Genomic DNA, 17,131 nt, shown 5'->3' on the forward strand with positions numbered 1-17,131 from the left:
TGACTGAGATTTCCCACTGCCTGTTGTGAATATAAATCTAGGGGGAAAACACATACTCCCCCTCTCCACAGCCCCTTTTCTAACAGGAGTATCAGTTTCCCATGCCTGTAAATTCAGATAGGAGCATTGGTCGGGTTTTCTATGACTCCAGTCCCACTTGTTTGCTAAGGTGAGGTACTACTGGACAAGAAAAAAGAACCTCTTTATTTCAGGTCTCTGTCCAATTCCCCTAAAAATTGAATTGAGAAGCCCCTGAACTTCTTATTGGCTGATTTGGAAGGGGAAGAAGACCCCTGGGGGTATGTCAAAACACTAAGATGTTGGAAGGACATTGGCCTTCAGCCAGTGTATGTGGCATTATCATATACAATGGATGTAACACATGGGTCAATTGGAGAGGAATCTATGAAGCATAGGTAGTACAGAATGGGCTGGTGCCATGTTATTGGCCCATGAGAAGAATGTGTCTCATGGATCAATGGGAAGAATGTTTCCTAAAAGATAATGACAGGGAAGGTAGTGCATGTTTTTAGGGTGGGAAATGAATAAGGTATTGGGGGCACTACTTAGCTCAAAATATCAACTCTCTAAGCACCCTGCCCCTCAGCCCCCCTACCCCAGTAAGTCTTTGGTGTCCAGGGAGGGTAAGCTAAGGCCTCCTCAGCTTAGGGACCCCCTGAAGACAGAGTGGCACCAGGATGGTGCCCTGAGGGACTGAAGGACCCGCCCACTTCCCCCACCCCAGCCGAAACTGCAATTCCCCTCCCTGCCGCAGGGGGCACTGCAGGCCCCGGGGAGGTTGGGGCGGAGCGCTGCGAGGGGCCCGGAGCTGCCGCCCCGCTCCGGAGCGCGGGGGGCGCTGTGCGGGGCCCGGCCTGCGGCTCCGCTCCCGGCCACGGGGGGCGCTGCGCGGCGCCGGTGGTTGGTGGTGGCTGTTGGGGGGGGGTTGGGGGGGGAGCCGCGGCCGCGGGTGGTGCGGAGGGAGGCCTTGCGGGCGGATCGGGAGCTCGGCGGCGGAGGTGGTGGGAGGCGGCGGGAGGGAGTGCGGGTCTGGCGGGCCCTGGCGATGGCGGACGCGGCGGCCTCTCCGGTGGGCAAGCGGCTGCTGCTCCTGTTCGCGGACACCGCGGCCTCGTCCTCGGCCTCAGTCCCCGCGGCGGCGGCGGCGGCGGCGGCGGCGGCAGCGGCGGCAGGCGGAGATCCAGGGCCTGCGCTGCGCACTCGGGCCTGGAGGGCCGGCACGGTGCGGGCCATGAGCGGGGCGGTGCCCCAGGATCTAGCGGTGAGTGGCGGTCGAGGCGGGCACTCGAGGCCGGGGCTGCACGGCCTGCGGGCGGCCTCCCCGGGGGCCTTTGTGAGGGGGCGGTGGGGTGGGGGTGACCCAGTTCCGCGCCCCCGGATCTCCTCAGCGCCCCCCGCCGGCTCCTCAGCGCCCCGAGCTGTGGCCAGCATGGCTTCCGCGTCGGGGTGCGCGCCCCGGTTTACCCCGGGGGGGGGCGGCCAGGGCGCTAGGAGCTGCAGCCTCCACCCGGCAGGCCCCGCCTCCTGAGCGACCCCTTTCGCAGCTCCCCCCACCACCACGCCTTCGGAGCAGGCTCCCGCACCCTGGGCTCCAGGGCCCCTCAGAGTTGGGCTGGTGCAGCCGCTGCCTCCTGGAAGACCTCTCTTCCCCAGCCTCTCCCGAGAGACCTGCGCCCTGCTCCCTTCTTCTCGGAGCCCCTAGTGGGGCGGGAATGTGGGCAATTGTGGGAGGCACGGAGGCTGCAGTTGGAGCTACTCGGGGCTTTTTTATCTGGCAGTTACTTCCTCCTTGTCTGAGCCGGGCTCGGCCTGGCGGTCTCCAGAAAAGCCAGCTCTTGGAGACTCGCTTTGGGCTCCTCTCTCTCTGCGCTTCTGGGTGACAGGAGCTGCCGTTGTGGCTGTTTTCGATAAGTTTGAGATCTGTCCTAGCAGCCAAATAGGGCTGTTGGGTGGTGCTTTTTTGCTCCTAGCTAGGCTACTCCCCCAAACCTTGGGTGAGGTTTTGTTTTGAAACTTTGTATTGAGGCTTGGCCGCTTTTGAATACTTGCCGTGGTGTATTTTGTGATTAAAGTTGTTCAGTAATAGAACTTAACTAGCATTCGGGACCATGATGTGTTATTTTTGTTAATGTGGCAGCAAAATATTGCCTTTGAGCTTTGGCAAGCCTCTTTAGTTCCTCATTCTGATAGCGGCCCTAGCTTCTCTGTTGAGATAAGACTGTGAAAAATAGGGGGCTTCTTTTGGATTGTGGTAGATCCGCAGTCACAAGAAAGATTTTCACGATGAACTTGCTTCTGCAGATACTTTATTCACTGTGAAGGGGAACGCGATTTTAAGATTTGATATTAACGTTGCAGGTTTCTAATAATCATTTTTCTACCTATTGATCAGTAGTGTTAAGCTTATTATTGTTTTTTTTTTTCTGATATGCAAGCTTTATGGATTGTTTTGCTTTTGGCTGGCTTAGGCTTCTACTAAGTTCATTTACTTTGATCTGTCTCCAAGCTCTATAAAGAAAAAGACTGCTTGAACATTTATTTAGAAGGCTTCAATGGGGCGAATTTGTAAAGAGATAGCAGGAATATAACAGGGGTAAGGATGATGATTAAGAAGGGATTTGGGTTTAAATTCCTTTGCGCTTTCTTTAGAAGATTGCTTTTAAGGTTGAGACAGAAGAGAGGTGTTCCTCTCAGATCCAGTAATTTACCCCCTAAGTGCACTAAACATCCACCATTATATGCATATTTTGACCGAAGCCCTAGTCTGTGCCAGAGTTTCGGTTGGAGTTTTATTCTCTAGTTGTTTCCTCCATCAAATGAATTGGTAATGAGTTCTGCACCTGAAATGGCTACCCATGCACTTTGTTTGCTGGGCTCCCTAAGGACAGAGGTTTTTGAAGCTCGCTGAGATGCTGGACAACTATTAAGCTAAATACTGAGTAATTTCACCACTGGGCGGTTGGAATTGGTTCCTCACACCAAGTAAAATGTTGCCGTGATTCTTGGAAGTTATAGCAAAATGTCCACTATAGCTGCGTTGAGTTCTTGTGTAGAGCTGTATGCATATAGAAACAAAGGCAGTTCGGGGTTTTAAGAATGTGCTTATTCTTGTCTTGTGTGTATAACCAAGTGACCTAGATGAGACAACAGCCACAACAAAACTCAGAGCCTTTAAAAATTCTTCACCAGCTTGTAGAATTGCTCAGGAATTACTGTTGAGATGATGAGGTTCTGTTAATGACAATGACTAGTATAGGATCAGAACTGGCAGTTTGTTTTCCTTTTTCGTTAAAGACTTTTCCTTTGGACCCTAGGCTTGTGGGCCTTTCCAATTTGCACCACTCCGTAGTAAACACAACCGTCTTCCAATCAAAAGTGTTCTTCCTGTACTCAAGGGTGGAGTTTGCAAGCAACTGGCCTGTGATTGGGCAGATTTTCATTCAGCAATGTTTAAGATGTTTTCAGGCATGCTTGGTTTTGAGTAATGCATGGCAGGGCGCCCCCTGTTAAGGATGAGTAATTGAGGGTTGAATGAATGTGTTTTTGAAGTGATTGAAAGCACTTCTCAATTTTAGGCTCCATTAATATCCTCTTTCTAAATACTTTATGATCCAGAAATCTTTCAAAATGTAGTCCTGATCCATTAATGAACCCTTTTTTGGGAAAACAGTACCAAAGCCATATGCTACCTTAAGATGAAATGTGAAAAAAGATAAGTCAGGATCTTGTTGATCAAAAGTTTTGTTGATGAAAATTTGATAGGTGGGCATCTTCCTTACCAGAGTTATGCTGACAAATAACTACTGAGATTTTTAGGTTAAGTAGAAAAACAGCTCCCCCCCCATGGAATAGTAACTTTATTTGTATTTCACAATAAGCCTGTTATGTGAAAGAAAGAAAGAGAAAAAGTCTCACTGCAAAATTAGTTTAATGGATTTTTATGCCTTTATTTCTAACTTGTTTTCTAATTCTGTGTCCTCTTTGTCATTGTTGGTTGAGGTAAATATCAGAGACCTTGGAACCTTCACATAAATAGGTATCATATGTAAACACATGAACCAAAAAAAGTGGATTTTTCTTTTTTTCATTGTTAAAAAGGCAAAAAAAAAAATCCAAAATTCTGGATTTTGCAGAATGTCAAGCAACCAAGAGTATATATAGGAAAGTCAACAGTCTCCATCCTTCTCCACATTCTACTTGCCGAAGAAGCCTGTACATCTTTCTTAATACTGGTTAAAAAAAAATATATAAAAACACTTTTCTGTATACTAAGGTTGCTTTTTTTAGCAACTGCTAGCATTTGTGCAATGTCTGATGCCTGCTTTTTTCCCTTTGACATTAGACTATGAATATCAGTACCTATAGATCTTATTCATCTTTTTAGATAACTACATTATGTATTCCATAGAATGGATGTACCATATTTTATTTAATGTTTTCCCTTTATGGTAGGCACTCAGGATATTTAAAATTTTTTGACCCTTACAGACAGTGCTGCAGTTAATATACTTGTGCATATATCTTTATATAATCATGATTTTGTTTCTGTACTTTAGCCATCAGGAATAGGATTGTTGAGTTAAGGACTACATGTATATATATGTTTTCTTTTTAGGGCCGTCCCTCTGGTATATGGAAGTTCCCAGGCTAGGGGTTGAATCAGAGCTGCAGCTGCTGGCCTGCACCACAGCCACAGCAATGCCAGATCTGAGCCAAGTCTTCAATCTACATCGCATCTCATGGCAATGTTGCATCCTTAACCCACTGAGTGGGGCCAGGGATCGAACTCGCATCCTCATGGGTACTAGTTGCATTCCTTACCCATGAGCCACAATGAGAATCCCTATGTTTTTATTTTATTAGGTAATGCCAGGTTATTTTCCTTTGAGGTAACAGCATTCCACACTCATACCAGCAGTGCATGCAGGCAGTGCTTGCTTCCCTTTACGTAATCTTGGCATCACTGGTGTCATCATTCTTTGTCAGTTTTGGCCATCTAATGGGTAAAAAATAGTACCTAACATTTTCCTGACTGCTGATCTTTTCCTGTGTTTATTGACCTCTTGCGTTTCTTTTATGACTTATTTATGCCAGTTTTTTTGCCTGTTTGAAAAAATTGGAGTCTTCTTATTCTGTATAAGTTCTGTACATGTTAGGCACATTAACTCCTTTACCTGTCAAATGGTCAAGTGTGTATTTTCTCTCATTTGTCTTTTAACTTTGTGGGTTGCTTTGCCTCACAGGAAAATAACATGTTTATATCATTGGATTTCTGAGACCCCCCCCCCCCCGCACTGTTTGTTTTTTTTTTTGTCTATAAAGGGTGCACCTGCGGTATATGGAGGTTCCCAGGCTAGGGGTCAGATTGGAGCTGTAGCCACCGGCCTATGCCAGAGCCACAGCAACACTGGATCCGAGCTGTGTCTTCGACCTACACCACAGGTCATGGCAACGCCAGATCCGTAACCCACTGTCAAGATCAGGGATCAAACTCGAAACCTCATGGTTCCTAGTCGGATTCGTTTCCGCTGCGCCATAACGGGAACTCCCTCTGAGATCTTTCTTAATGGCTTCTGTTGTTCACTTGCTTGGGAAGAGACCCCTCCCTCCATCCACCTTGAGCCTATGTAAATATTCTTCAAATTTTCTTTTTAATGTTTCATTTATTTTTACTTTTAGCTCTTTGGTCCAGAAGTGGCAGGTGTGATGGGGGCTCTAACTTTTCCAACTGAAATAGTAACCAGTTGTGGCAGCACCATTTTCATGAAATAAACCATCCTTTTCTTATGGTATGATAGAATTAAATGGTGCTTTTAGTAACACTGATTTGTTTTCATTTTTTTGTTTGTTTTATGGCCACACCTGTGGCATATGAAAGTTACAGGACCAGGAATCTGTGGCAATGCCAGATCCTTTAACTCACTGTGTTGGGCCAAAGATTGAACCCACGCCCCCATAGTGACCTGAGCTGCTGCAGTTAGGTTCTTTTTCCTTTCTTTCTTTCTTTCTTTTCTTTCTTTCTGTCTGTCTGTCTGTCTGTCTGTCTGTCTGTCTGTCTCTCTCTCTCTCTCTCTCTTTTTTAAGGCTGCATCTGCAGCATATGGAAGTTCCTGGGCTAAGGGTCCAATCAGAACTACAGCTGCTGTCTACACCACAGCCACAGCAACACCAGATCCTTAACCCACTGAATGAGACCAAGGATCAGACCTGAATCCTCACAGATACTATGTTGGGTTTTTAACCCACTGAGCCACATATGGGAACTCCATGCAGTTGGATTCTTAACCCACTGTGCCACAGCAAGAACTCCAGCACTGATTTGTTTTGATTGTGTGTCTTACCTATGTCAGCTATCCAGAATTTGCAAGAGGAGTAAAAACATGTCTGCCTTATTTTATTATCACTTAATCTTCCATCTTCCATTTTAGACCTCCTTTCCTTTGAGATAATGTCATAATTGTTGCAGTGTCTAAGCTAGTACCATGTTTCTTCCATCTAGGAGTCTTCCAAAAGGAGTGAAAGCATATCCTTTTTTCTTTTTATTTTATTTTTTTAAATAACCTCCTCCAAGCCTTCCTCTTTGTCTCAGGTTAGGTGGACTTTAAAGTACCTCTCTAGGGAGAGTTCCTGTTGCGGCTCTGTGGAAACGAATCTGACTAGTATCCAAGAGAGTGCAGATTCGATCCCTGGCTTTGCTCAGTGGGTTAAGGATCCGGCATTGCCATGAGCTGTGGTGTAGGTCACAGACACGGCTCAAATCTGGCATTGCTGTAGATGTGGTGTAGGCCAGCATGTGCAGCAAAGCACATGGAGCCCTAGCCTAGAACCTCCGTGTGCTTTGGGTGTGGCCCTAAAAAGACAGAAAAAAGTAAAGTAGAATAAAATGCCTCTCTAGGGAGTTCCCATCATGGCTTAGCGGAAACATATCTGACTAGTATCCATGAGGACGCAGGTTCGATCCCTGACCTCCCTCAGCGGGTTAAGGATCCAGTGTTGCTGTGAGTTGTGGTGTTACTGTGAACTGTGGTGTGGGCCACGGATGCGGCTCAGATCCTGCGTTGCTGTGGCTGTGGTGTAGTCCGGAGGCTATAGCTCTGATTCGACTCCTAGCCTGGGAACCTCCATATGCTTTGGGTGCCGTCCTAAAAAAAAGACAAATAAATAAGTAAAAATAAAATCAAATACCTCCCTAGTTTGTTTCTAGATAATGTGGTAATTATAATCAAGTCCAAGATGGTACCATGTTTCCTGGGTACAATTCAGTATTTTATTCTCAACGTATGTTTAAACATAGAACTTCAGCCATAATTGAAATAAGAGAGTATGGCTTTTTTTTTTTTTTTTTTTTTTTTTGTCTTTTTAGGGCCACACACATGGCATATGGAGGTTCCCAGACTAGGGGTCAAATCTGAGCTGTAGCTGCTGGCCTATACCACAGCCACAACAATGCCAGATCCAAGCCGTGTCTGCCACCTACACCACAGCTCATGGCAACACTGGATCCTTAACCCTTTGAGCAAGGCCAGGGATGGAACCTCATCCTCATGGGTACTAGTCAGATTCGTTTCAACTGAGCCACAATGGGAACTCCGAGAGTATGGCTTTTAATGATTATGCTTCAGTGTCTTTTTCTTGCTTATAATTCCAAAGTTAAATACAAAATCTGAATAATATTGTGAATTGTATGCTTCTATTAAAGTAAATGGAATGTGTTTGTAGATCACTGTACAGTTTAAAGAACTTTTTTTCCATAGTTTGAGTTTTATATTTTTATTTGGATCATACGATTATAAATGGAGTTTATTATTTTTCAAAAAAATAAAGAACTTTTTTTAATTTTAATTTTTTTTTGGCCATGGCATTTGGAGTTCCCAGGCCACCTAAGCTGCAGCTGTGGCAATGCTGTATCCTTAACCCACTGTGCTGGGTCGGGGATCAAACCCATGTCCCAGTGTTCCCAAGGTGCCACCCTATTGCACCACAGCAGGAGCTCCTAGTGTAGAGAACTTTAAATAAAAATGAGACTGTGCAAAAGAGCATGTAACGTTTAAATGTGAGCCCCTTTAAGAACACGTCTTTTGGGGGGTGCTGCACCCATGGTGTTTGGAAATTCCTAGGTCAGGGATCGAACCCATGCCACAGTTGTGACCTGTGCCACAGCCATGACAACACCAGATCTTTAACCCGCTGTGCCACGGGGAAACTTCCTATACCTTTGTTTTTAAGAGTTGCATCACTAATTCACCACCTGCTAAGGGTCCACTTCCTCCTTGAGTACTCACTTGCCTGGTTCTGTTATCTACCTTGTTCAAGTTGCTTTAGTTTCCCCTCCACCGGCCTAAATGGTAGCATGGCATTTTCTGTGAGTTATTTTCTCAACAACAGCTGGGGTGGGTTCCTGTAGGCTTTGCTTCTACAAGGCCTGGGGGACACAACACCTGTTACTGCTTCTCAGTTTTCCACTCCCTTTGACAGGTTGGTGGTTTTTAAGCCCTCCCAACTCCACTATCTCTACTGCCAAAGTCTCTTTTACCCTTGTTCTTTAGTTGGGTAAAACTTGCCTGATTGTTGAGTACTCACTCTTAGGACGACATCTGTCAGTTTTGCAAGGGAGGAGCTCTGGGTTTTTTTGTGTCTTCAGGGGTAATCAGACTCTAGGGGACTGATTCTCACTAACCAAACTCAAGAGACTGATTTGTAAATCCACATGTAAGGTTATTAATTTACAATGGGAGATAAACCTATCCAGAGACCTGCACAGAGCCCCCTCCTGGTCTACTCAAGAGACCAAATTATAGATAAGATGAATCCTTGGTGTGCAAAGAATCAGACAAGGAAAATTGGGTGTTGACAAAAGGATATTTACAGCAAGCAGTCCTGATTTGATGATCCTCCACTTTCCTAGTACTTTTTGATTTCCTTTGTTTTATTACCCCTTAACCCTTTGCTTTTGGTTTTGAAATCGTATAAAGAAAAAAGAAAACCTGTCTGTTCTAGGGTTTATCACCTCTATAAAGCCTTTCTAAATCAGAGTGTTTTTTCCCCTTTGCTCCCTTATCAGTTTGTGGATACTTCTTTTGAAATACTTATCACAATTTTTATTGGTATAGATACATAACAAGATATATAGCTTATCTCCCCTACTATACTGTATGTTCATCAAGAACAGTTGGAACACATGCATTTTTATAAAGTATTTGGGGGCGTTCTGTCATGGCTCAGTGGTTAACAAATCTGACTAGGAACCATGAGGTTGCGGGTTTGATCCCTGGCCTTGCTCAGTGGGTTAAGGATCTGGTGTTGCCATGAACTATGGTATAGGTTGCATATGCGGCTTGAATCCCACGTTACTGTGGCTCTGGCCTAGGCCAGTGGCAACAGCTCCTATTGGACCCTAGCCTGGAAACTTCCATATGCCACAGGAGCGGCCCTAGAAAAGGCAAAAAAACAAACAAACAAAAAATGTATATAAAGTATTTGGGAGTTCCCACTGTGGTGCAGGGGGATGGGTGGCATCTCTGGAGTGCTGGGACTAAGATTTGATCCTAGCCAGCACAACGGGTTAAGGATCCCCTGTTGCTGCTGTGGCTATGGTTCGGATCTGATCCCTGGCCTGGGAACTCCATATGCTGCAGGGCAGCCAAAAAAGAAAAAGTGAAAAGAAGAAAAAGTATTTATACTTGATTTTTTTTCCCCTTTGGTATTTTTGACCACGTGCATAGCATGTGGAAAATCCCAGGCCAGTTATCAAAATCATGCCATAGCAGCAACCCGAGCCATAGCAGTGACAGCATCAGGTCCTTAACCTACTTGAACCACCAGGGAACTCTGATTTATACTTGATCTTTTTTTTTTTTTTTTTTTTTTTGGTCTTTTTAAGGCCATACCCACGGCATATGGAAGTTCCCAGGCTAGGGGTCAAATTGGAGCTGTAGCTTCCAGCCTACACCACAGCCACAGCAATGCAGGATCCAAGCCACATCTGTGACGTACACCATAGCTCATGGCAATTCCAGATCCTTAACCACTGAACAAGACCAGGAATTGAACCTTCGTACTCATGGATGCTAGTCAGATTTGTTTCCCCTGAGCCACAACAGGAACTCCTATACTTGATCTTTAAGGGGCTTTATATATATGTGTGTGTGTGTGTGTGTATATTTTTTTAATTTATTTGCTTTTTAGGTCCACACCCATGGCATATAGAGGTTCCAAGGCTAGGGGTCTAAGTGGAGCTATTGCTGCCAGCCTGTGCCACAGCCGCACGGGATCCGGGCCGTGTCTGCAACCTACACCACAGCTCACGGCAATGCTGGATCCTCAACGCACTGAGTGAGGCCAGGGATTGATCCCAAAACCTCGTGGTTCCTAGTTGGATTCCTTTCTGCTGTGCCATGATGGGAACTCTTCTTTTTTTTTTTAATACCCTCGCAGCATATGGAAGTTCCCAGGCTAGAGTGTCAGATAGGACCTGCAGCTGCAGGCCTATGCCACAGCAATGTGAGATCCGGGTCGTATCTGTGACCAACACCACAGCTTGAGGCAATTACCACTAAGTGAGTTCAGGGGTTAAACCTGCATCCTCATGGATACTAGTCTGGTTCTTAACCCACTGAGCCAAAATGGGAGCTCCAAGGGGCTTTTTATATATTTTTATTAATATTGACTCAGTACTAATTTTTGTGTCTTTATATGATTGGATTCATATTTGCCCCTCCCCTATTAAAAATACGTTGTCATTGGTTTTTGTGATTTACATCTGAGTTGTTTGAAGCATTAGATGTTTTGTTTGTCTGATTCTCAAGTAACGCATTCCTATTATATAAAATGTAGAAATTATTTTAATAAAAATAATAAATTAAAAAATAGTCCCTGTAGTGTCACCAACCCATTAGAAACTGCTGTGTATTGATACATATTCTTCTAATCCTTTTTTAGAATCATTAAACATTGAATTCACATTGTATTTTCAATTTTGAGTTTTGCTTTTCACTAAATATGGCAATTATTTTCTTGTATTACCAAAAAATTTTAATTTTTTTTTGTGCTTTTCCGTATTTTCCACAGATAACATGTATTGCTTTCATAAGTGAAAGGGAAACAATAAATGCTCTCTAAGAAAATCTTATAGTTTTTATTGGACTGGATAATTTAACCATTCCTCTTTCATTGGATATTGAAATTGTTTCAGATTTTAGGCTTTATCAATAATTCTGTGATTAATATTTTTGTGAATTAAAGCCTTTTCTGTATTCAGGGTGACTTCCTAGGATTATTGCCAGGAGTGGTATTATGAAAACACAGAATATACACATATTTAAGATTCTTGATATATGGCAATTTTTTTTTTCCTTTAAGTCATACCATGTAATATATTCTGACCAGTAGTATAAGTTTGCTTAAGGCATGTGGTTTATTGGGAGTCCAAGATCTGCTAGGCATTTTACATTTTTATTTCATCTAATCCTATTACAATCCTTTGAGGTACTTAGTGTCCCTATTAATAGGCAAGGGAAGTAAGACTCATAGAGGCTAAAGTAACTTCCTCTCAGCTACACAGCTAAGAAATGGGGAAGAAATGGAAATCCAGATCTTTTTGATTCCACTGACTCTGTGAGCATACATATGCTTGAATTTTTGCTCAAGTTATTCCTATGATACTCAAGCACTTAATGTTTAATTTATTGAGAATGTTAGGGGAAAAAATGGGAGTAATTGTTAGAAAGCTATCTCTTGATCAAAGGAACCTTAGAGAGAAAATTATTTTTTGTTCAAAAACAGCATTGTTCTAGAGTTGCATCATTCCCCACCAAGGTTGTCAAGATATCCCAGTTTTGTAAAATCATTTGTATCAGTGTTCGTATTTTGTTTAGAATGTAGTTAGGAACACTGGTAAAGAAAATACAGGAACCTTGGAAGTTAGTCTTCCATTTTTCTTACCCTCTCACAATCATCATCATATCCTGTTGTTTATTTATTTATTTATTTATTTTAGGCCTGTACCTGTGACATGTGGAAGTTCCCAGGCTAGGGGTCAAATTGGAACTGTAGCTTCTGGCCTATGCCGCAGCCACAGCAACACAGAATCTGAGACACACCTACGACCTACACTGCAGCTCATGGCCATTTTTATCTCTAATTTCTCAAATATGCCCTCCATTCATATAGTCTTATTGGTTTAGGCCTTTATGTCTCTTACCTGGGTTTTCATTTCTTTGTAATTTGTCTCCCTGTCTCCAGTTTTTCCTTCTATGAGTTCTCTTCCAACCTGACCCCAAAGTTAATTCTTTCTTTTTTAAAAAAGTTCATAGTATAAATAATACGTGAATACATGTTTTTTGTTGTTGTTTTGTTCTGCTTTTTAGGGCCATACCCGAGGCATATGGAAATTCCCAGGCTAGGGGTCGAATCTGAGCTATACACCACAGCCACACCAACTCGGGATCTGAACCGAATCTGTGACCTACACTGCAGCTCACAGCAACATCAGATCCCCAACCCACTGAGGAAGGCCAGGGATCAAATGAACCCTAATCCTCGTGGATGCTAGTTGGATTCGTTTCTGCTGTGCCACAACAGGAACTCCCTGAATACATGTTTTTAAAGACAAAAAAGAAGGAACATTTACTGATAAGGCTAAAATATTATTACTTCTCCTACCCCAATGCTTTTCTTGTTCTCCCACCCCCTAAAAAATCTTCAGCTTGCTTTTTTCTGTATTTCTTAGAAATCTTTCCACATTAGTCTATCGGATATCTCTCTCTCTTTTTTTTTCTTTTTTGCCTTTTCTAGGGCCACTCCCGTGGCATATGGAGATTCTCAGGCTAGGGGTGTAATAGGAGCCGTAGCCACTGGCCTACGCCAGAGCCACAGCAACACGGGATCCGAGCCGCATCTGCAACCTACACCACAGCTCACGGCAACGCCGAATCCTTAACCCACTGAGCAAGGAATTGAACCCGCAACCTCATGGTTCCTAGTCGGATTAGTTAACCACTGCACCATGACAGGAACTCCAGCAGTATTTTATGTACCTGTTTTCATGTATCACCATAGCCCATGTTTTCACCTGTCTTAGTGGTTAATGAATCCGACTAGGAACCATGAGATTGCGGGAACTCCAAACTTTGTAATTTCTATTTTGACTTCCTATTTAAACTTAATATTGAGAAGTTTTTCCTCCAGATGGCCTTATCTTTCTAAAACATATCTGGACAGTTTCTGTCCTTCTGTTTTTATCATTGTCCCTACCCATTAGAACTATCATTGGCTCCCCTAAGGCCTATGAAGACGACATAAACTCACATGTCCAGGGACCAGGCTTATGTGAAAGAGCTGGGTGACAGACTAAAGGGTGTAGAGAGGATTGACTGATGGCCAGTGCCTAATGATTTTTAAGCGCAAGTTAGAACAAACCAACCACCAAAAAACCCACTGCTGACCAAACAAGAACTTTTGCCACTAGGTTTCAATTTATCATCCGTTAACATGCCGACAGAACACTTTATAGCTAGCTTACTAGCCTCTACATCCTCCTCCTAGAACACTCAATCTGCTTTGATGTTCCTTTGACTTTGCACCTGCTGGAAAGTCGTTCTCTCCCCTCTCTGCCAGAAGAATGAATGCAGCTTGACCTTTGAGATCCAGCTTGCATACACTCTGTGTTCTGTGAAGCTGTTCTAGTTCCCCAAGGCAGAAGCCTTCTTTAGCATGTTCAGTCTTTATTATAGCCCTCATTTATTACATAGCTCTGTAATAATTTCTCTACCTGCCTTTTGGCTCACTGAGGGTGTGATTCACTCCTACCAAGTGCTATCTTATCCACTTTGATATTCTTGGCCCTGCTGGCAAGTGCTGCTCGCTTATGTGTGTGCGTGCACGTGAGCACACGTACACACACACATTTATGAGGCATTCTGTTTTTGTTGAGTGAATGAATAAATGAATAATTTTGTTAATTGTAGTAAGAATGGCCTTAGGAAAAACCAGAATCTAAACCGGTAATTACATGAATATATGATAAACATGGAGGTCTCTGTTACTCAGATTACTACCATCTAATTTTATCAAACTAGAGTTGTTATTTGATTTTTTAAAAATATTTCATTTTAATGTCACTGAAATGAATGTATATTACATATCAACCATAAAAGAGCTGTTCAAAGTGCAGTACTATTTGCTGCTCTTACTCTAACAGTAGAAATTTTTAATAGTAGGCTTTTTGCGAGTTCCCGTCGTGTCTCAGTGGTTAACGAATCCGACTAAGAACCATGAAGTTTCAGGTTCAATCCCTGGCCTCGCTCAATGGGTTAAGGATCCAGCGTTGCCGTAAGCTGTGGTGTAGGTCACAGACTCGGCTCAGATCCCTCGTTGCTGTGGCTCTGGCATAGGCTGGCGGCTGCAGCTCCTATTTAGACCCCTAGCCTGGAAAGCTCCATATACCGCAGGTGCGGCCCTATAAAGACAAAAAAAAAAAAAAAAAAAAATAGTAGGCTTTTTGAAAAAGTCAACTCAAATGTTTTAATCCTGTTCTGTCCAGATTATCAACCTGCCTGGGCTGTCTCTAACTCAGTCCAGTCATTACCATTGCTTTTTTTTTTTTTTTTTTTTAATTTTGTTTGTTTGTTTCTATCCCTTCTTCTTATCCTGTGACCTGGCCACTACCATTTTATGAGTTCATGTTCTGTGTACTTTGACTAAATGATTCTTCCCCTTTTATGTTCTAACTCCTTCCATCTCTAGCTAGGAGGTGAAGCCCAGTGCTGGGGTCAAAAATAATCCTTAATGCTGGTAGAACATCCTTACAGATATCCACATTCCACGTTGTAAAACAGATTCATACTGTTAGCCTCAAGCTCTTGCTTGATCCCAGTACATACGTGCTGAGGTGGTTGTCAAGTTCAACACTTTATTCTTTTGCCCAGGCAGGTTAAGAAATAATTACCCTTACATTAGATGAAATGTGGCTTTCAAATATGTCAGCTTTTCCATGGTGTTTTCAGGTGTGTGATAATAGGATTCCTGAATATTAACTTTTAAAATGTTCAAGTTCTTATGTACAAAGACAAAATCATTATGGTGACTTCTTTTAGTGTTGTTCTTATATTTGTGTTGGTATGACTTAGAATTTTGTGACTCATGTTGGTTTTTAAAGTGGCGTGTTAGTACTGTAGCATGGCACCTAGCTGTCAAGCACTGTGGAGCGTCGACCTCTGGGTTTCTAAGTAAAGTTCAATGTCGCTCAGGGTCAGACTCCTCCTGGGGGCTCCACACCCTGTGCTCCATTTCTTGGCTTATAAGGTCTTTTCTGTCCTTCAGCTATTGCCTCCTGACATTCATTTACGGCGCCACTCAACACCACAGTTCTCTTAGTCTCTGGTTCAAAATCTAAGTCATTTTAAAAATTTTCCCTTATGGAGTTCTCATTGTGGCGCAGTGGTTAACGAATCCGACTAGGAACCATGAGGTTGCGGGTTCGGTCCCTGGCCTTGCTCAGTGGTGTGGGTCGCAGACGCAGCTCGGATTCCGCATTGCTATGGCTCTGGTGTAGGCCAGTGGCTACAGCTCCGATTCACCCCTAGCCTGGGAACCTCCATATGCCACAGGAGCGGCCCAAGAAATAGCAACAACAAAAAGACAAAAGACAAAAAAAAAAAAAAAAAAAATTTCCCTTGCGTAACTTCCTTATATCCAAGCAGTTATCCCACTTGGTGATAGGACTCTGATTCTCAGAAGCGCTGGTCACTTCCAAGCTAGTCTCACTACTCCAACTCTGGGTTGTGTAAGAACACTCCCTGTTCCCCACACCACCCCACCCCACCCCACCCCTAAACTATCTACATCCACTGTCCTAGTTAATGAGTTGTCCTAAAACCAAATGTTCTGTTTATATTTTGACCTCGATTGAAGACCTTTTATTTTTATTTTATTTTATTTTATTGTCTTTTGTCTTTTGAGGGCTGTACCTGCAGCACATGGAGGTTTCCAGGCTAGGGTCGAATCGGAGTTATAGCTGCGGTCTACACCACAGCCACAGCAACACCAGATCCAAGCCATGTCTGCAGCCTACACCACAGCTCATGGCAGCGTCGGATCCTTAACCCACTCAGCAAGGCCAGGGATTGAACCTGCAACTTCATGGTTACTAGGCACATTTGTTTCTGCTTCGCCACAACGGGAACTCCTCTATTGGAGGAGACCTTTTAATGGCAGTTGTGCATATACACACCCATACACACATATCTCCTGTTAGCAGCTGGTTGAAGTCCAAATTTTATCCCAATGTTCAGGGTCTTCCACATTGACTCTTAGTCTTTTTATTTTTTTATTTTATTTTTTTGTCATTTATTTATTATTTATTTATTTTTAAATTTCCAGTTCATGCTTAATATTCTATTCATAGATTATCTTTATTTTTTTTATTTTTTATTTTTTTGTCTTTTGTCTTTTTTGTTGTTGTTGTTGTTGTTGCTATTTCTTGGGCCGCTTCCGCGGCATATGGAGGTTTCCAGGCTAGGGGTTGAATCGGAGCTGTAGCCACCGGCCTACGCCAGAGCCACAGCAACGCGGGATCCGAGCCGCATCTGCAACCTACACCACAGCTCACGGCAACGCCGGATCGTTAACCCACTGAGCAAGGCCAGGGACCGAACCCTCAACCTCATGGTTCCAAGTCGGATTCGTTAACCACTGCGCCACGATGGGAATTCCTATCTTTATTTTTTATTATTTTTTTAATTAAATGAATTTATCACATCTGTAGTTGTATAATGATTATAACAATCTGATTTCACAGGATTTCCATCCCACAGCCCAAGCACATCCCCCCACCCCCCAAACTGTCTCCTCCAGAGACCATAAGTTTTTCATTGTCTGTGAGTCAGCATCTGTTCTGCAAAGAAGTTCCATCTGTCCTTTTTTCAGATTCCACATGTCAGTAAGAGCATTTGATGTTGGTGTCTCATTGTATGGCTGACTTCACTTAGCATGATAGTTTCTACGTCCATCCATGTTGCTAAAAATGCTGGTATTTCGTTCTTTTTAATGGCTGAGTAATATTCCATTGTGTATATGTACCACATCTTCTCTAGCCACTCCTCTGTCAATGGAC

At 43.4% G+C, this 17,131-nt stretch overlaps 1 protein-coding gene across 4 annotated transcripts in view; it reads left to right on the plus strand.

Annotated features, from left to right (window-relative positions):
• The first annotated feature begins 944 nt into the window (after positions 1–944).
• KDM3B (lysine demethylase 3B) overlaps positions 945–17,131 on the plus strand; it is a 72,257-nt gene continuing 56,070 nt past the window's right edge. For 2 of the 4 annotated variants that reach the window (XM_003480917.5, XM_085014715.1), the window contains exon 1: positions 945–1,282. In XM_003480917.5, coding sequence (XP_003480965.3) covers positions 1,067–1,282 — 216 coding nt within the window. In that variant the 5' untranslated portion in view covers positions 945–1,066. Of the gene's footprint in view, positions 1,283–1,417; positions 2,615–17,131 lie in introns of those variants that run through there. The other 2 variants (XM_085014717.1, XM_085014716.1) reach the window with 2 other exon arrangements.

This window comes from Sus scrofa, chromosome 2 (assembly GCF_054392235.1).
Source record: "Sus scrofa isolate SSC_HxYL_T2T_F1_AM1 chromosome 2, Sscrofa_HxYL_maternal_Yorkshire_Landrace_v2.0, whole genome shotgun sequence".
Taxonomy (NCBI): domain Eukaryota; kingdom Metazoa; phylum Chordata; class Mammalia; order Artiodactyla; family Suidae; genus Sus; species Sus scrofa.